Source organism: Lithobates pipiens, unplaced genomic scaffold, assembly GCF_037356315.1.
Source record: "Lithobates pipiens isolate NorthernLeopardFrog02 unplaced genomic scaffold, aLitPip1_a1.2 Scaffold_4, whole genome shotgun sequence".
Classification (NCBI taxonomy): Eukaryota; Metazoa; Chordata; class Amphibia; order Anura; family Ranidae; genus Lithobates; species Lithobates pipiens.
In genome coordinates, this window is record NW_027507852.1 from 2,999,856 (window position 1) to 3,021,511 (window position 21,656).

At 42.3% G+C, this 21,656-nt stretch overlaps 1 protein-coding gene across 2 annotated transcripts in view; it reads left to right on the forward strand.

Moving 5' to 3' along the window:
• LOC143956699 (uncharacterized) overlaps nucleotides 1-21,656 on the forward strand; it is a 109,610-nt gene that overhangs the window by 38,912 nt on the left and 49,042 nt on the right. For both annotated transcript variants that reach the window (XM_077466896.1, XM_077466897.1), the window contains exon 6: nucleotides 13,892-13,941. In XM_077466896.1, coding sequence (XP_077323022.1) covers nucleotides 13,892-13,941 — 50 coding nt within the window. The remainder of the gene's footprint in view (nucleotides 1-13,891; nucleotides 13,942-21,656) is intronic.

Genomic DNA, 21,656 nt, shown 5'->3' on the forward strand with positions numbered 1-21,656 from the left:
CCCAGGGCGTACACACCTCATCCATCATCACATTGAAACTGAGCCTAGAAGCAGAGTAAACCTTAAGCCCTATAGGATACCCGAGGCACGTAGGGAAGCCGTATCTGCCGAGGTAAAACGTATGCTTGCTCTGGGGGTAATTGAGGTGTCACAGAGTGAATGGTCCAGCCCAATTGTGCTAATCCCAAAGCCCAATGGAACTTGGAGGTTCTGTAACGATTTCAGAAAGTTGAATGAGGTCTCCAAGTTCGATGCGTATCCTATGCCCAGGGTAGATGAGTTGATTGAGAAGTTGGGTAACGCCAGGTACATAACCACCCTCGATCTCACAAAGGGCTACTGGCAGATTCCACTTTCTGGTGAGGCTAAAGAGAAAACTGCATTCTCCACCCCTGATGGGCTATTCCAGTATGTAGTGATGCCATTCGGGTTACATGGAGCGCCTGCAACTTTCCAGAGGTTGATGGACTTGATTCTGCGACCACATCGTGATTACTCAGCTGCCTACCTCGATGATGTGGTCATTTTTAGCCCTGATTGGGAAAGTCACCTCTGTAAGGTACAGGCCGTGTTGGATGCCATAAGTGATGCGGGGTTGACCATAAATGCCGAGAAGTGTGCTCTAGCCCTAGAAGAGGCCAAATATCTAGGCTACATTATTGGGAGAGGGTTGATTAAGCCACAGCTAAATAAAATTGAGGCAATACAGAATTGGCCTAGACCCCTGACAAGGAAACAGGTTAGAGCTTTCCTGGGTATTACGGGGTATTACCGTAGATTTGTGCCGAACTTTGCCTCAGTTGCTGCTCCACTAACTGACTTGACAAAGGGCGGAAAGACAGCAATGGTCACGTGGACCCCAGAGGCCGAGAAGGCTTTCCAAAGCCTTAAGTCTGCCTTGTGCCAACCACCTGTCTTAGTTACCCCCGATTTCAGGCGAGAATTTCTGGTCCAGACAGATGCCTCTAACACAGGCTTAGGTGCAGTACTCTCACAAGTAGTGAATGGTGAGGAGCATCCAGTGACGTACTTGAGTAGAAAACTAACCCCGGCCGAGAAAAATTATGCCATTGTGGAGCGAGAATGTTTGGCAGTAAAGTGGGCCCTAGAATCGTTAAAGTATTACTTGCTAGGCAGGAAATTCAAGTTGGTGACAGACCATGCCCCCCTAACATGGATGAAGTTAAACAAGGAGAGAAATGCAAGAGTGACTAGATGGTTTCTCTCCCTACAAAACTTTAATTTCACTGTGGAACACAGGCCAGGGAAATTACAGGCAAATGCTGACGCATTGTCAAGGGTAAGTTGTCTGTGGGGACAAAAGGCTCAGCCCTCCGGTCTGAAAAAGAGGGGGGGGATATGTAGACATGTCACTGGAGAAGTGATCGAGGGGGTGTACATCTCACCTAGGTTGCTACACAGTGTGAGATGGTAAATCCAGGATGGATCAGTTTCTCAGCAGCGATATGCTGCTGAGTTGTTATTTAATTTTGCCGGGCCTGGGTTTATATGGAATGGCAGGTAGGTTTGGTAGAGGGACCTGTCATTCCACATCCCCCGATCCAGTTCTGGGTTTGGGATCAGGTGAGCTTTGATCCTAATTAGCCTGGGAAGCTAAAGGACCTGCAGGGTCTGCAGGTGATTGCTCTCAGCCAGGGAATGAACAATCTGTGTGTTGAAGGAAGCTGCAAGCACAGCCACTGCTGGAGCTAAAACTCACCCTGCGACATCCAGGCGAAAGACGCTGTGTTTGTAAGTGTCAGATAGGTGAGCAGAACCTGTTAGTAAGCGCCCAGCCGGGCTAGGACTTTTATTTTTGTTGTACTTAGAAAGCACGGTGTTGCTGTATATTTTGTTTGCTGGACTGTTTGTACCACGAATAAACGCCAAGATCTGCTTTATAAATTCCAAGTCTGCTGTGAACTGTGTCCAAACACACCCTACCCCGGGAAGATCCCTTACAATATATATATATATATATATATATATATATATATATATAGATATATATATATAGATATATAGATATATAGATATATAGAGATATATATATATATATATATATATATATATATATATATATATATATACACATACACTATATTTCCAAAAGTATTGGCATTTTAAGGCGTCAGCATACCAAAACATTTTGGACAATTTCATGCCTCCGTGGTGTAGTGGTTAGCACTCTCACCTAGCAGTAAAAAGACTCGCTGGTTTGAATCCCAACCACAACACTACCTGCCTGGAGTTTGCATGTTTTCCCTATGCCTGCATGGGTTTACTCCAGGTACTCCAGTTTCCTCCCACACTCCAAAGAAATGCAGGTAAGTTAATTGGCTTCTGTCCAAAAGTGGCCCTAGTATATGAATGGGGACCTTGGATTGTGGGCTCCTTGAGGGCATGGACTGATGTGAGTGTGCAATGTACAGTGATAGAGACAATTGTAGAAACTCGCTCAGGATGGACTGGTGTCTTTATTCAACCTTACTAACTATGTAACTATGCTCCAAACTTTGTAGGAACAGTTTGGGAATGACCCCTTCCTGTCCCAACATGAGTGCACATAGCAAGGTCCATAAAGACATGGATGAGCGAGTATGGGGTGGAGGAACTTGACTGACCTCCACAGAGTCCTGACCTCAACCTAATAGAACATCCTTGGGATGAATTAGAGTGGAGACTGCAAGCCAGGCCTTCTCGTTCAACACCAGTACCTGACCTCACAAATGCACCTCTGGAAGAATGGTCAAAAATTCCAATAGACACACTCCTAAACCTTGTGGACAGCCTTCCCAGAAGAGTTGAAGCTGTTATAGCTGCAAAGGGTGGGCTAACTCAATATTGAACTAAGACAGGGATGCCATTAAAGTTCATATTAGTGTAAAGGCAGGTGTCCCAATACTTTTGCCATTTTAGTGTATAGCCAAGTCTTGCAAAAGTACTGAGGTTGTTTGATATAAACGTTAAAATGTAATTTAAACTGCAATAAGTCAAAAGGAGAAATAAATGTGCATGTGGTAAAATTAAAGGGGTTGTAAAGGTAAAGGTTTTTTCACCTTAATGCATTCTATGCATTGCGGTGAAAAAACATCTCACACATTGCCGGCGCCCCCAGTCCCCCCGTTTTACTTACCTGACCCCTCGAAAGTCCCGCGCTCGCCCCTGCCGTCCTCTTTGCCGCTCAGCCTGGCCGCTGATTGGCTGGAGTTTATTCCAGTGGTCGTGCAATTAAATTATTACAACTCTCCATTTTATACAAAGAACCCACATTTTTAACTAGTAAAAGAAAGTTGTCATAACCACCCTCCCTCCCCATGCATATACAAGAGCAACAAAAATTCCAGTGGGTACGATAAAATATACAGTATGCCCTACCTAGGGCTGGGCACCAGCCTATTCACAGGTGGGTAAGGACATGCACATAGAAACCAGCTCTGTACCCCAAAATGCATGAAGTGAGGGCAAGCAGAGAAGTGTCCTGCAAACATTAACAGTTTAAAATGATATAATTATAATTGTATTTTAATTTTCAGCTGCAAGGAGTATACTGTATAATAATGCGTTTTCCTTACTTCCCTTGCCCTGCCGGGGCAGTCCTGTTTATATTTGGTTTAGGCATATTGTATTGATAATTTCACTTTCAAAACAACTGATCTCTATTGCCTCGTTTCCACTGAGCGGATTGATTCGGGTTGGTTCGGTACGGTACACTATTTTGAGTGTTTCCATTATGTGGGGCCATAGAAAATGGTACGGTATGGTTAGGGCGGAGCTACTGACATCACACAATACATTCCACTGGTTAGTGGACAGAAAAAAAGTCAATGCTCACGTCAAAGGAATTTTTTCTTGCAGTGGAAACGCTCACCTGAATAGGCCAGACCATTCTAACAATTCCAAAATGTACCGACCCGAACTGTTCCGCTCAATGGAAACGAGGCATATATTAGGATGACCAGTTTTTTTTTTTAGTTTTTTTATCATTACTCTTTATTAAGATATATAGATAAACTTTGAACAGTGCCATATACAATAGCAGGGAAGAACTGCTCTACTAATTACTGAGCATATGAAAACACACGTGTAAAGAAAAAAAGACAATGTAATATTGACTATATTAAGGTAGAGTTGAAAATTCAATATATCCCCAGATGGGTGAGGTACAATTGAGAGGGAGAAAAGGAAGAGAAGGAATGGAGAGTAGGAAGATGAAGGGGGGTGGATAGAAAAGGCAAGTAAGCATGTACCAAAGGGTATAAACTGGTATAACAGGTAGGAGATGACAATTCACAGATGGCTGTACTCGGTCTAGGAAAGGAGACTATGAGGTTTTGGGAGCCCAAGAACTTGAACCAGCTCTGGGATCTGACAGCCAGGGTTGCCAATGTTCATATAATTTCGCAATTCTCAGATGGGTTTTGGCAAACAGAAATTCCATGCATAAATGATCATTGAGTATGTCAATGGTTGTTCATAGAGTGGGTTGGTGAGGTTGCTTTCTGGAAATGGAGAGGAGAGCTGCAACAAGTATGTATGTGTTGATGGGGTGAAATTTCAAGGGCCAGGTTGAGAGTCCCAGACCGAAGAGAGCCATATGCAGGGTCAGCGTATTGAAGAGATAAGTAGCATTTTGAATGAGGGTGGATATGTTCCTCCAAAATGGGGCAATGGAGGCGCATTCCCACCATGTGGAAAATAGATCCATCTAGACCACAGTTCCGTCAGCACTTGCGGGAGTGAGTTGGGTATATACGGTCCAGTCTTACAGGGCTATAACACTGTTGATAGAGAATTTTCATTAAGGTTTCCCAGTGGGTAATGTTCTTGGAGAAAATGGTGGGAGTACGGGCAGCCTGGTACCAGAAGCAGGGGGAAATCTGAGTTTCTAGGGCAGTTCCTACTGGACAATAGCTGGGGACTTCATTTTCTGATTGGGTCTCAAGAATAGGTTATAAATGTGAGATATGCCCCGAAACGTATTCGACATTGAGTTGTAAAAGGCCATTAGATCTTTAGTGGTGGTGTTGGATGTATGAGGTGAAGTTTAAAGGATGTGAGGGATCCTTAGATAAATTCTGAAATCCTTTTTAGGGATGTTATAGTGGCCAGAGAGTTATTGGAAGGATTGGCGCTGTTGTTGGTGATATAACTAGCCCAGTTTGTGGAGACCAGCTGCAGTCCAACGGTGTAAAGGGAGGTCCGAAGATAAGAGCTGCAGGTCCAAGAGCGGAAGTTGGAGTAATGCTTGGACATGGAGCCCATTTGAGGCTTTTCGTACAGCTATCCATGTTGGCATTGTGGCATTATGGTTTGAAGAAAAGAGTGAGAAGGGTGATGTCCCAGCCACAATGCTGCCAATAATACAGAGGGTTACTGAGTAAGTCCCGAAACTTCAATTTGGAGCCAAATCAGCAAAGGATGTGAGAACCACAATTTTTTGGCTTGGTCTAAAATAGTTGCTTTGTAGTATGAGTTAAGTTTGGGTGGTTCCGAGTCCTGCATAGGTTCTAGGAATACTGAGTAGGGAAGATTTGATGTAAGGTTCACTCCCTAATGAATTGGTTGAGGAGATGTAGGAGCTTTGATAAATTGTATTATAGAATAGGTATTGAAAGAGTCCTAAAAAAATGTAATGTATGTGGCAACAGAAACATCTTGGACATGGCTATATTTCCTGCCCAATAGGCTTTAACCAAGAGGAGCATTTTAGATAATCTCTGGATTTTCTAACATAGAGTGATATTAGCAAGTAGAAGCATACTGGAGGAGGAGGTTAAGTGAGCCCAAGTACGTCATGAAGGAGATGGGAGCCCAGGAAAAAGGGGAAACTTTAGTAATAGCATTCTTAAAATGTGGAGGAAGGGAAACTTAGCATGGCTGATTTAGAATGCTTCAATTTATACATAGATAAATTCCCAACATGCTCTAGCAATTAGCAGAGTGGAGGTAGTGACCCCAAAGGATCAGTGAGCCATATGATGATGTCATTTGCATCCAAGCCAATCTTGTGGGATACTTGACAAACCGGTAATCCTACAATAAGAGGGTGTGATCAGATGCCTTGAGCCAAGGGTTTGATCACAAGCGTGAAAATTAAGGGTGACAATAGGCATCCCTGTCGGGTCCCATTGGTTATCAGAAAGGGGGTGAATAGTATACCCAACGTCCATACTTTAGCTCTAGGGGTGGAATATAAGCCCACAATAGCATGGAGGAAAGGGCCATTGATAACGAATTTCCAGAGAACAGAATCCAAGTATTGCCAGTGCAGAGAGAGAGATCAGCAGAGAAGGTTTTTGATGGTTCCATCTGAAGCTTGCCGATGCAGAATAAAGCCCACTTGATCAGGGTGAATGAGCATAGGCATACAGTGAACAAAGTATTATTTAATTCCCTGCAGACTTTGTAATTTTTCCCACTTACAAAGAAATGAAGAATCTATCATTTTTATCATGATAAATGATGTTGGCAAGCACAAAGGGAAGGCGTTTCTTGTAGCTGGTTATTAGATTTGTACACATCTCAGGAGGGATTTTGGTCCACTCTTCTATACAGATCTTTTCTAAATCCGTGGGGTTTCTTGGCTGTTGCTTGGTAATTTAAAGTTTCATCTCCCTCCATAAATGATTTATAGGATTAAGGTCTGGAGACTGGCTAGGACATGCTATGACCTCAATGTGCTTCTTCTTGAGACACTCCTTTGTTGCCTTGGTGGTATGTTTTGGGTGATTGTCATGCTGGACTCATCCACTACCCATATTCAGTGTTCTGGCTAAGGGAAGAAGGTGCTCATCAAAGATTTTACAATACATGGCCCTGTCCATTGGCCCCTCAATGCGGCAAAGTCAGCCTATACCTTTAGCAGGGAAACAGTCCCAAAGTATAATGTTTCCACCTCCGTGCTTGACTGTAGTGATGGTATTCTTAGGTTCATAGTCAGCATTTTTCTTCCTCCAAACACAGCGAGTCATGCTGATGCCAAAGAGTTTCATTTTGGGCCCATGTGACCACAGCATTTCTTCCAATCCTTCTCTGAATCATTTAGATGTTCATTGGCAAACTTCAGACGGGCCTGTACATGTGCCTTCTTGAGAAGGGGGGCCTTGCGGGCACTGCAGGATTTCAATCCACGGCGATGTATTGTGTTACCAATGATTTGTTTGCTGACTGTGGTCACAACTGCCTTGAAATCATTTGCATGCTCCTCCCATGTAATTCTGGTCAGATACCTCACTTTTCTCATGATCATCCATCAGGTCTACAATCTTGTCCCTGATAGCCTTTCACAGCTCTTTGGTCTAGCGATTCTAGCCCATGATGGTGAGGTTTGAATGGAAGAAAGAGATTCTATGGACAGGTGTCTTTTATACACATAATGGGTTGTCATTAGGAGCATCTTCTTAAATTGACAGGACTAATCTGTGTACAACATGAGCGCATGCAGTAGCCAGTCTGTAGGAGCCCGAATTATTGTTGGTGGGTAGAGGATCAAATACTTATTTTACTCACTGAACTGCAACTCCATTTATAACATTTGCATCATGTTTTTTTTCAGAATTTTTGGTTGATATTCTGTCTCTATCACTTAAAATATACCTATGATAACAATTATATAGACTTGTCATTTTTTTGTAAGTGAGAAAACGTACAATATCTTCAGAGGATCAAATAATTTTTTTTCCCTCTGTATATGTCACAAGACGGGTAGCTAAGATCTTTGGATAAAGTTTAAGATCAGTATTTAGGAGAGATATGGGATGGTAATTTGACAGATCATGAGAGGGTTTGCTGGCTTGTGAATGGTGACTATGAATGCCTCGAGTGATTCCGAGGGTATCTTACAAGTTGTTAGGAATCTGTTGAAGGTATTATAGAAGTACAGAAATAGGGAACGATTTGGTCCAGGCAGATTTTGCAATATTTGTTAACAAAACCATCAGATTCTGCCGCTTTGTGAGATGGGAGATCTTTGATGGCTTTGATAAATTCCTGATGGGTGAATGGTTGCGAGAGGGATTCTAGTTGTGCCGAGGTGATAGAGGGGGGTTGGAGAGGGGTCAAAAAGTCTTGTATCAGCTGATGGGAAGGTTTCAGTAGGAGAGAGTTGTAAATTATAGAATTTGGAATAAAAGGAACTAAAACAATCAGCTGTGTCTTTTGCATTTCATTTACGTCCCTGGGCATCTAAGAGAAGCGGTATTTTGGCTTGTGCGACTCTGCGTTTGTATGGTAGAGCTAGGATTTTACCTGCTTTTTTCCCCTGAGAATACCAGATGAGGTAGAAGTCATGGCCTCTTCGTTAGTAAGAGCTAACCTTATTTCTCAATTTACGGAGTTCAGCGATGTTATCCTGGGAGTTCTGTTTATTATGGGATTCAAGCGTTCTAATGTGTTTAAGGAAGGAAATAATGGTGAGAGTACTTTTTTTTTTCCTGGGCACCCAACTTTAAGAATGATGAACAATGATTAACAATGATTGATTCATGAGCATTCTAAAGGGTTGTTGGGTTAGAAACAGAACCAACATTAGAGGCAAAAAAGGCATCAATCTCGGATCTAACCTGCTCCCATGTCTCCGCAGCACTAAGAAGTGAGGCGTTCAATTACCACATAGTGTGTCGGGGAGCGATAGGGGATGTACAGTACATATGGTAATGGCTACCAGTGCGTGGTCATACCACATAATTCCTATCGTGAATGTAGAGATTTTTTGCAATAAGGCTTTGGAGGTCCAGAACAGGTCTGTCCTGGAATATGTTTTTTGGGTATGTGACTGAAAGGAGTAGTTCCTCTCAGTACAGTAATTGCATCTCCAGGGGTCATAGAAGTCATCAAGAGAGATCAGAGAGGACAAGGCTGTGGATTTCCTGTACTTAGCTTGAGGATCTATGAGTTCATCAAAATCACGCAAATGACAATTTTGTCTCTGGGGTAGTGTTGAATTTTTAGTAATGTGGACTTATAGATAGATTGTTGAATGAGGCTGAAAGCATCAAAAATCTGCCCAAGGTGTCCTGCTCCACATGTGTAAAAGTAAAGGACACTGAGGAACAGACTGCGATCATAACCCCCTAGCTTTCTTATCAGCTCATGCTTGGAAGCAATGGGGGTACAATTTGTGAGAGCATTTGGGTGACTACGTTCCCGAGAAATGCGTCTCCTGGACACAGAGAATATCTTAAAAGGGCTGTTGAGACCCTTGGCATTCAATGAGACAATTTTGAGGGACATGGTAGGTTGACAGGGTAGATGTTGTGACAGCACTGTGATGAGAGATCCCTCTAATCATGCTAGGAGTGTACAAGAGGTGCAGGAAATAACAAGACTTCTGACAGAACACAATGAATGCTAAAGACCAAAATTATCAATGTGAAGGTTTCTGTGTTACAGAGATCTCTGCACTAATATACAAGAACAATGCAATTCCAAACAAGTGTATTAACCAGAAAATCAAGCCAGGTACAGCAGTTTGAAAAAAAGAACGTGTGGCTAGTAACCTACAAGTAGGAGGTGTGCTTAGCACACTGCAACAATGGAGCGTGGAAGGGTTACCATCATTGCGTTCACTCTTCCACTGCAGAGTTAAATTATATCACATCTAGTCTGAAGCATGTGCCCCCCGCGGAGAGGATCAATGAATAAAAGGGCACGCTGAGAGCTACGACTGAGCCCCCATTTCCCAGGGGTTGGAGATTTTGGATGGTTTCGGCTTTGGAGTAGCTGGGGTATATGTGGGGTGACACCCTAGTTGTGCAGCTGCTTGATCCCATGTTTAGGGGTCAGTATGGAGACCTGTTGGTTCTGATAAGTTACTAGTAACTTTGTGGGATAGCCCCGTTGGTAGGTGATTTTATGATCATTGAGAACAAAGGTGACCGGGGGAAAAGCCTTGCGTGCCTGCGAGGTGGTTGTCAAGATGTCATTATAAAGCGATATTTTGACAAAAGGCTCCGGGAGGGAGCATAAGGATCTCGCCACTCGCATGATATTTTTCTTAGTGTGGAAGAAGTGCTCACGAGCAAGGATATCTCTAGTGATGGAAGCTGCCAGGTGTTTTGGCTTGTGGATTCTATGGGCCCAATCAATAAGCATACCATTCGTTGTGAGTGAGGGGATCCGTTTGTGAAACAGGTGGTGCAGGTAAGGTACAATTTTAGAGAAAGAAAGCGATTCGGGTACCCCTCTGAATTTAATATTTTTCTGCCTAGAGTGGTCCTCCAAATCCTCAACTTTTAGAAAGAGCATATGTATAGCTGCATCTTATTCACCCTGTAAAACCATTTTTGAGTTATTGGTAACAGCACAGAGCACAGAGATGTTGCTCTATGTGATCAGTTTGCTCCTCCAGGCATTCAAGCTGATTATGTAAATGGTTAATGGTGGCCTAGAGCAGTGGTCATTAACCCTGTCCTTAGGGCCCACTAACAGGCCAGGTTTGCAAGATAACTGAAATACATCGCAGGTGATAGCATTTGCTGCTCATTGATTGCAGTATTCTAGTCTGCATTTCCCCAAGGTAATACATAAAACCTGGCCTGTTAGTGGGCCCTGAGGACAGGATGACCACTGGCCTAGAGATCACCTTGAAGATCAGCAGGGTTGTCAGCGTGTACCTACTGTATGGTATACAGCTGGAACTGTGTGGGGAGAGGATTAACAGTAAAAAAAAAAAAAAACATTGAAATGCTGAAGCTGTTTTGAACACAGTTCCCCACTCCAAAGCAGGGAACATTTGGAATATTGTGCATGGTAGACTGTTCAGTGAATTTTAGAATAAATCTACATTTACTGTGTGATAAATAGTACCTTAACTGGTTCCCGACCGGCTCACGTACTTATACTGCGGCACAATGGCTCTCCTGGGCGAAATCCCGTATGGGTACATCCTTTCCTTTAAGAGCTGCCAGAGAGCATGCACCCGCTGCATGGTGGGGGACCCGATGACAGGTGCAATCGTGTACTAAGTAGGAACAACGATATGTCTCCTCCCCCAGTCAGTCCCATCCCCATACAGTTAGAAAACATCTAGATAACACACATTTAACCCCTTGATCACCCACCTAGTGTTAACCCCTTCCCTACCAGTGACATTTACACAGTAATATATATAGCACTGTTATTGCTGTATAAATGTCCATGTATAAATGTCCATGGTCCTAAAAATGTGTCAAAAGTGTCTGTCCATCACAATGTCGCAGTACCACAAAAAATTGCAGATCATCGCCATTACTAGTAAAAAATAAATAATAAAAATGCCATAAAAATGCCATAAATCTGTCCCATAGTTTGTACACGCTATAACTTTTGCACAAACCAATCAATATTTGCTTATTGCAATTTGTTTTACCAAAAATATGTAGAATAATATATATTAGCCTAAACTCATGAAGAAATTCGTTTTTTTTTAATATTTGGGGGGATATTTTTTTATAGCAAAAAGTAAAAAATATAGTTTTTTTTTTCAAAATTGTTGCTCATTTGTTTGCTTATAGCGCAAAAAATAATAACTGCAGAGGTGATCAAATACTACCAAAAGAAAGCTCTATTTGTGGAAAAAAGAGGATGCACATTTTGTTTTCAGTACAGCATTGCATGACCGTGTAATTGTCAGTTAAACAATGCAGTACCAAATTGTAAAAAGTGCTCTGGTCAGGAAGGGGGTAAAATCTTCCGGAGCTGAAGTGGTTAAAGCACTTTCTCATTGAAAAACACATGTTGGGTGAATCTTGTTTGATGAAATGTAAACATGGGCAAATCTTGTTTATAAAAGGAACAAAAACCACTGTGATAAATACAGTGAATGTGGAAAATCAAATATTTTTAAAAATGTATTGAGTCAATATGGGGTGAATGTTGGGTGAATCTCTTGTTGAGTCAATGACAAATATACACTCCATAGTGTTGACCTTTCAAAATTAACCACTTCAGCAACGAAAGATTTGGCTGCTCAATGACCAGGCCATTTTTTGCGATACGGCACTGAGTCGCTTTAAATGACAATTGCAAAGCTGTGCAATGCTGTACCCAAACAAAACTGACGTATTTTTTGCGCCACAAATAGAACTTTCTTTTGGGGGTATTTGATCATCTCTGCGTTTTTATTTTTTGCGCTATAAACAAAAAAAGAGCGTCAATTTTGAAAAAAGAAAACAATATTTTGTACTTTTTGCTATAATTAGTATCCACAATTTTTTTTTTTTTAAAAAGCAAATTTTTTCCTCAGTTTAGGCCGAATATGTATTCTTCTACATATTTTTGGTAATATAAATCACAATAAGCGTATATTGATTGGTTTGCGCAAAAGTTATAGTGTCTACAACAGGGAAATGCAATTAGTGGACCTCCAGCTGTTGCAAAACTACATGTCCCATCATGCCTCTGCCTCTGGGTGTCATGCTTGTGGCTGTCAGGGTCTTGCAATGCCTCATGGGACTTGTAGTTCTGCAATAGCTGGAGGTCCGCTAATTGCATATCCCTGGTCTACAAAATAGGGGAAAGATATATGGCCTTTTTATTATTACTTTTTTATTTTAATTTTTTTTACTAGAAATGGCAGTGATCAGCAATTTTTATCAGGAATGTGACATTATGGCGGACAGATCGGACACTTTTGACACATTTTTTTGGACCATTGACAATTATACAGCCATCAGTGCTATCAGTGTGTTCCCTAGTGTGTGTTCTAAAGCCCCGTACACACGAGCGGACTTTTCAACATCCAAAGTCCGTCAGACCGAGTCCGTCAGACTATCCGATCGTGTGTGGGCTGCAACGGACTTTAGCTTCGCAAAAGTCTGACGGACTTTAGAAATTAAGCATGCTTCAAATTTTCCCGACGGAACTCCGCGGGACCCGGTCCCCTTCGAAAAATCCGCTCGTGTGTATGCTACTCCGACGGACTAAAACCGACGCTAGGGCAGCTATTGGCTACTGGCTATGAACTTCCTTATTCGAATCCAGTCGTACGTCATCACGTTCGACTCCGTCGGAGTTTGGTGTGATGGTGTGTGTCCAAGTCCGTTCGGTCGAAAAGTCCGCCAGAACTCCGCCAGAACTCCGTCGGAACTCCGGCGGAACTCCTTTGGAGGTCTGTCGGACATAAGTCCTCTCGTGTGTACGGGGCTTAACTGTATGGGGATGGGAGTGACTAGAGGAAATGACAGATTTTTGTTCCTAGCTAGTACGATCGGTCTCGTCTCTCCTCACAGAATAGGGATTTCTGTGTTTACACACACGTCCCTGTTTTGGCTCTCCTGCCCACGATCACACCTGCTATCCCGCTTAAAGGGACCAACATACAGCTACGGTTTGCGGGATCGTGCCGACCTGCCGCAGTATAATGGCGGCAGCTCATTGGCAAGTAGTTAAGGGGTTCTAAAGGCAGATTTTTTTTACATTAATACTTTCTCTGCATTAAGGTAAGCAATCTTCCACTGTCTGAGCCTCTCCCCCCAAACGCTTCCCTTACACCACTCTCAATCCAGAACTGTCCCTGCCACCAACCCCGCTCTGCTCTCTCTTAAAGCAAGATAGAAACAGACAACTAATAATTTTGGGTGTTTTGGCTTGAAAGATCAATTCAATTATTAAATTACAAACTACAAGCCCTGCCCACTTCAACATCTGACATAAATATATTAATCATGTATTTTTTTTTTTTTAATACTAACACATTTTCCACTGTAGAACATTATCTGGAGTTCTGTCATGTTCTGTAATATGCAAACTGCATGTTGTATAAAAAAAATGCTTTGCCGTGGTGACAAATATATACTGTATGCCTGCAGCTTTCTTACAAAAAAAATGTCAATTTTAAATAATTATAAAATAAAAATGTTTGCTTGCATTTATATTTTCCTTATATTATTGACACATTTCTTTCTTTTAGTTTTGCCATCTTATCGGCTGTGGTACTCAGAGGTGATGACCCTTATCCGGGTAAGATATTGCACATGTACACAAGCAATAATTTATGGCTTGTGGTCTGCTATGTTTCATTTATAGTGTAAATCAGTGTTTTTAAACTCTAGTCCACAAGGCGCCCCAACAGGTCATGTTTTTAGGATTTCCTTTAGATGAGATGGCTGTGGTAATTATTAAGGCAGTTAAAATGATCAAATCACCTGTGTAAAATAGTGGAAAGCCTGAAAACATGACCTGTTGGGGCACCTTGAAGGCTGGAGTTGAGAAACACTGGTGTAAATGCAGCTACAAGTAATATACTGTATCTATAAAACCTTTGAAAAACAGCGCTGGTCTAAACAAAGTGCTAGACAAATATATATGAAAAAATCAAGTGTAAATAAAACAAAAACTTGATATTAGTGTTAATACTGACAGTAGTAAGTTCTTGCTGCAACCCAATGCGAGACACACACAATATACAACAATCAAAAAATATAGCTGCGCTAAAACTTATAAAACAAAATTATAAAGTGACATAATTGTTCTAATTCACAAAAAACATGCAAAAATAGTGCCAAAGTAATGATTTCCAGGCATATAAGCAGTCCAAAGAAAAGGAAAGATGGATAGGATGCTGAATCTTAGTCCATTTTCGGTGACTCTCAAAAAACCACCCTTTACACACGTAGCAGGTGCACCCAGAGTAGAAAGGTCTCCCCAGGAAGAAGTCACTTTTGACGAAACGACGTAGGGTTAGCGGCGTGCTGACGTCACCGCATTTCCACGTTAATCCGGAAGGGCGGGCAGTGCAAACAAGAGAGAGCCGGCCGGCTCGTTTTTTATACGCTATACGCTTATACTCTGCTGGGAATTCGTGAGTTGTTACTTTACTTTTTATATTTTAATAAATCTTTACGGAATTATGCTATGGGAGCTTTTTTTCTTCTCTCTTTGCCGTACTAAATGATTGTGGTGGAACGAGATATACCATAAAGAGGGAGCAGATAGATTGGTGTTACCAACAGAGCCCAGTGTGGGGACCAGGAACGTAACATTTTACAAGCCCGTATGATCTCCTTAAAAAGAGATCTTGACAGCTGGTAAGCCTCCTCTAATTTGGTGGTGGATAATCTCTTTCTATTCTGGGTGCACCTGCTACGTGTGTAAAGGGTGGTTTTTTGAGAGTCACCGAAAATGGACTAAGATTCAGCATCCTATCCATCTTTCCTTTTCTTTGGACTGCTTATATGCCTGGAAATCATTACTTTGGCACTATTTTTGCATGTTTTTTGTGAATTAGAACAATTATGTCACTTTATAATCTTGTTTTATAAGTTTTAGCGCAGCTATATTTTTTGATTGTTGAATATACTGTATCTCACTTTCAGCTGTTTAAAAGGGTTAACTTTAAGGCCTCATACACACAGATGTTACAAAAAGCGGCCTGTTAAGCTAGTTACAACGTCTGGAAAAAAATCAGCGCTAAAAACGCGATTTTATTAGCGTTTTGCTCTGGGGTCAATTTGCATTTAACGGCGTTTGTAAGCGTTAACGCTAAGGTGCGTTTAAAAAAAAAATCCCATCACATTATAAACATTTTTTTTTGGAGCTTAGAAACGGCCATGCCTGTTACAGCTCAAAAATGCCATGGTGTGTATGAGCCCATTGAATAACATGGAGTTGCCTTCTTAACCACTTGCCGACCAGCGCACAACGATGTACGTCGACAGAATGGCACGGGCAGGCAAATGGGCGTACATGGACCTCCCTTTAAATTTGCCGCCCTGCCATCGGGAGCGCGCCGCCGGCAGGGCGCTCCCGCGCTGGACGGGAACCCCGTGAGTCCGGTCGCGGGACCCGCGGACTCGATCGCCGCGGGCATCCCCGCAATCGTCTCACGGATCGGCCAAATGAAGAAATGCCGTTGTAAACAGCATTTCTTCATTCTGCCTAGCAACTAGTGACGCTGATCTCTGCTCCATGTGATTGGAGCAGAGATCAGTGTTCACTAAATGAAAACCCAACCCCCCCACAGTTAGTAACACACCCCTAGGAACACTTAACCCCTACACTGCCACCCACTGGTTAACCCCTTCACTGCCAGTGTCATTTACACAGGAATCACTGCATTTGTACAGCAGTGATTACTGTATAAATGACAATGGTCCCAAAAATGTGTCAAAAATGTCCGATGGGTCCCCCACAATGTCGCAGTCACAATAAAAATCGCTGATCGCCGCCATTACTAGTAAAAAAATAATAATAAAGAATTATTAATAAAAATATCCCTATTTTGTAAACGCTATAACTTTTGCGCAAACAATCAATAATCGCTTATTGCCCTTTTTTTATACCAAAAATATGTAGAAGAATACGTATCGGCCTAAACTGAGGGAAAAAATTTTTTTTATATATTTTTGGGGAATATTTATTATAACAAAAAGTAAAAAATAATGTTTTTCCAAATTGTCGCTCTATTTTTGTATATAGCGCAAAAAACAAAAACCGCAGGGGTGATCAAATACCACCAAAAGAAAGCTCTATTTGTGGGAAAAAAAGGACGTCAATTTTGTTTGGGAGCCACGTCGCACGACCGCGCAATTGTCAGTTAAAGCGACGCAGTGCCGAATCGCAAAAAGTGGTCTGGTCTTTGACCAGCAAATTGGTCCGGTCTGAAAGTGGTTAAGCAGCAAAAAAAGCTAAAAAAAAAAACGCTGTTAAAAACGTCCGTGTATATGAGGCCTAATACGTGTAAGATACAGAATAAAGTCTTCTACAGTAAAAGAACTATGTCAGACAAATTTTCAACAGCTATTAATGGCTTGCTCACACCAGAACACAGTGCAGGAAACCCACATTCCTTGCTCGTTTCCCGCACCACATTCAAAACACATTGGGGGACAATATATTCCTAACGACGCCCCAAAAGCAGATCACAAATGCAGTGTGTTTGCCTGCATCAGATCACATTGTACCATGCAATTTGGTACGATGTGTTTTTAAAAAGTAGTGCATGCACTATGTTTTGCGCGATCCAGTGCTATTTCAGTGCGTGTTTTTGTGAAATTCAGGTGTGAATCAGCCCTAAAGGTACTGTATTAACCAGATATGAAGCAATTGTGGTGCAAGTTTGAAAATGACTTGTTAAAGGCTAAGTTCACCTTTGTTCACGTTTTTTTTTTTTTTTTTTTAGAATTTTTTCTAAATTCCAGCCCCCTATGTAGCATTAATGTACTTATTTAGAAAAAATATCAAAGCTTTCTATTAAATCTACATACACGCACTTTACTTGTCTTCATCCATGTTTCCAGATGTATCCATTTGTAATGTCTTACTTCCTGGACAGACTGTAGGTCATGGCACAGGAAGGAGTTGACCAGCTGACCTCATTAGCACACACCCTGCATCATCCACCCACCCACCTACTCCCAGCTGCATGTTTTTTAAATGAAATGCAATCAATCAGTGATCACCCTTCTCACTAAATACACATTTTTATTTTATTTTTATTTTTTAGCGAGGGGGGAGGGCGATTTGGAGCATTTTCTCTCATCACACGTAGGGCAGCCCATCCACCTGAATGGACTGCCCCACACACAGCAATCGCCCCAAAGAAGCTTCAGAACTTTTTTTTTAGAGCAGAGCTTGGTGCGTTTTTTACTTTAATGTTTGGTGCAGTGCATTTCTGAAATGAAAGGAAACGCACAGATGTGAATGGAGCCTCATTGTTCTTGTGTTATCTCACCAATTTCACTTTCAGGACCCGTTCACATCTAGCATAGTGGGAGCGAATGTTTTGTGGCTTGTTTTTCCTGTGACAGGCATGGGCAGCTTGTTGATTTCAATTGGTTGCACTACATGTGGTTAATGGGACATCTTGGCATTTTGTGGGTTGCGGTTTTTACTGTGCGTTTTGCAGCATTTGCCCTTTGTTTTTTAACATGGCAAAATGTGTGTTTGCTTCTGTGTTTGGTGGGCTGTTAACAATTAATGGCACTGAAAGCGCAACTAGTAATTTTAGGTGTATAAAGATGGCCATACACTAGACAATCTGATTGTACAAACATCCATGAGGACAGTGAGGCAGTGAAGTGTCTGTAGAATTAATGGAAAATTTTTATATTTTTGCAAAAAAAGTACATTAATGCTATATTGGTATATAGGGGAGCTGGAATTTATAAAAAAAGGTGAACAAAGAGGAAATTAGCCTTTGAGTTTAATCTTGCATAGCTCTTTCATTTGGCATTTTTAAGTGTGCAGGAGATGAGATAACAGCCTATATGGATAGAGCTGTAGTATTGAAAACAGGAGAAGGGTCTCCTGGGTTGTGTAAAATTCACCATTCTAATTGTACAAGCTTCTTTAGATCTACCATCAACTATGTATTGTAAGGGCCTGCCTGATTGGGTACAGAGTGATGGACTAGATAGGTGTTTCCTCCTATTATATAAATTTGGTAGATCTAAAGGAGATTGTGTATGGCCATCTTTATACACTTAAAGCGGAGGTCCACCCTAAAGTGGACCTTCCGCTCATTGGAACCCTCCCCCCCTCCGGCGCCACAATTGGCACCTTTCAGGGGGGAGGGGGGGTGCAGGCACCTGTACAGTACAGGTATCTGCACCCACTTCCGGCGTAGATTCTGCAGAAGCTACGCCCCTTTCCGCAGAATCTACGCCCCTTTCCAAAGGTCTCCCGCTGCCTGCTGGGAAACACACGGATCCCAGAGACAGCGGGGACCATGCTTATTGCGCAGCGCGACTCGCGTATGCGCAGTAGGGAACCGGGAAATGAAGTCGAAAGGCTCCACTTCCTGATTCCCATACCCAAGATGGCGGCGGCAGCACCCGAGAGACGATCGAGAGATCGACTTCGGGTGCCGACATCGCGGGCGCGCTGGGCGGGTAAGTGTCATTATTTTAAAAGTCAGCAGCTGCAGTATTTGTAGCTGCTGGCTTTTAAAAAAAAAAAAAACAGCGGACTGCCGCTTTAAAGTTACTAGTTGCACTTTCAGTGGCATTAATTGGTAATGGTACACCAAACAAGGAAGCCAACACACAGTTTTCCATGTGAAAAAACTAGTGACAAATGCAGTAAAAAAACACGCAACCCGCAAAACGTCAAAATGTCCCTTTAACCACATGTAGTGCAGCCTATTGAAATCAACAGCCTGCCCTATGCGTGTCACAGGAAAAACGAGCCAGAAAACGTGCACTCCCACTTTGCTAGATGCGAATGGGGTCTGAAAGTGAAATTTGTGCGGTAACACAAGAACAATGAGGCTCCATTCACTTCTGTGCATTTCCTTGCATTTCAGAAATGCGTTACACCAAAAATTGCAGTAAAAAATGCACCAAGCTCCGCTTTAAAAAAAGTTCTGAAGTTTCTTTGGGGCGATTGCTGCCTGTAGGGCAGCCCATTCAGGTGGATGTGATGAGTGAAAATGCTCCAAAACGCCTCCCACTTCACTAAAAAAGAAAAAAAAAGACGCATGTGGGAACGCGAGTTCCCGCTATGCAGAGATGTAAACAGGGCTTGACAGCTGAGTGTTTCTGCCCACTCCCTCCTATGTACTTGTATGAAGATGGCCATACACTATGCAATCTGTTTGTATATTTTGTATTTAGTGAGAAGGGTGATCACTGATTGATTGCATTTCATTTAAAAACATGTAGCTAGGCTAATGCTAATGAGGTCAGCTGATCAACTCCTTCCTGTGTCATGACCTTTAGTCTGATCAGGAAGCAAGGCATTACTAGTGGATACGTCTGGAAACATGGATGAGGACAAGTGAAGTAAGTGTGTGTAGAATTAATGGAAAGCGTTGATATTTTTGCAAAAAACAAAGTATGTGAATGCTATATTGGTACACAAGGGAGCTGGAATTTAGGGAAAAAAAGTGAACAAAGGTGAACTTATCCTTTAAAGCTATTATACTCTGAACACAGTTGCACCTTAGCTAGTATCTCACCACCTCAAAACTTTTCTAAGAGCCACACTGCATATCAAAATTATTCTTGCGGTAGATTTCTTGGTTTCTTTTAGGCTACCTCACCATATTTTAAAGAATTCCACCAAGAACTATTGCATCTGTAATCTCAAAGAGAAAACTTCTTTTCCTGTCAAAAAAACATACAATCTAGGGTTTCCCCATGGCTTTAATAGGTAAATGATATGGGAGAATTTAATGTAAAGCAGTAATGTGTACCCAGTTCACCTTAGCATATCATAGCTCTAAATGGTGGGCCTGAGAAGACATGGCATGCTTTCCGCTCACTCTTATCAATTTAAAAATAGAGCAGGTAGCAGCAATAAAGTAGACTGATTGCCTAGTTTTGTAGATCAACACATTTGAATATGTTTAGAAGGGTGTTAGAATTCCTCATCATCGCTGATCATGGTGGTATGATTCAGGGTAGACCATGAAGCTTGCTTGGAAGATATGACCAAGGGTCATAGAAGTAATTTAAAACAAATCTGTTTTTAAAACAGAAACCTACAATACCCTGTAAACACAGATATCCTCCCCCCAGGGGACCTCCTGAGCCAACACACCCCCTTGGAAGGGCTGACTAGTTCGCCGACCTGAAAAGCACCAAAAAACGCCAGGGAGAAGGCCATTTTAAACAAAGAATCCTCATAGGCTGATGAACACAGTGAAACCAATTGGGCTAAAACCTTCTGCAGTTTCTCAAATGAAACAGGGCGCGTAGAGTCCCATCGATTCCAAGACCTTCGATACCCCTTCAGAGCTTGACGTACCCAAAAATCTTTAGTGAGGTCCCGGCAACCCTGCAATTTGAATTAAAATGCCAACCCTGACAATTTTTTCCCCCAACACCGATGCCCCCTCCTCAAGGTTCCTCGAGACAAAGTACAGGACCAGCAACCTCACTTCCAGGCACCCCTGCTCCATCTTGGCCTGCTGCAACAAAGACAACCACATGTGCCATACTTTACTATATGTAGCCCACGTCATATCACTTACAGACCGTCTGATCCATCCGGCATCAACCCCAAGGCAATCCTCCACAGCCATTCGGGAAACAAGTAACCCACGTTGCTTCACCGACAGCGCCAACTTCCAGAACCTGTCCGACTGAAATCGAGACAAAGCCCCAGCTATGACATTCTCAACTCCCGGGAGGTGAACAGCATAAAAAAATAGAGATATCTTGCACTACCCACTCCACAAAGGAGCTGAACTTTCTCGAACAATGCACATAAAATAGTACAGCCCATAGGAAGGCAGTGATCCACATAGAACTCCTCTTGCCGATGATATCCCAGCAAACAAAAGCTATCTGGATGAATGGTAAGCAGTCTAAAGGCAGACTTAATATCGGGTTTTGCCATCATAGCCCTTTGCCCATAGTGTCGCACCCAGAAAACAGCCGCATCAAAGGAAGTGTAGGATACCGTACATGCCTCTGAGTCAATCGCATCATTGACCGACCCTGGTATTAATAAGCCAAAACTTATGGGGCTCTTTCTTGGGCACGATCCCTAAGGGTGAGATAACCAAATCCACTAAAGATAGCAAAGGAAAAGGGCCAACCATGCGGCCCAACGCAACTCCCTTACGCAATTTCTCAGAAACTTCTGAAAGTTGGCCAAACGCAAGTTTCAGGACACTGGTGGAACCATGTCCAGAGTACAAGGTATGTGAAATCCCTCAGAGAATCCCAAGCCTAACAACCATGCGGCTTCCCTATCTGGGTGTCTATCAAGGAAGGCTGCATCCTTTC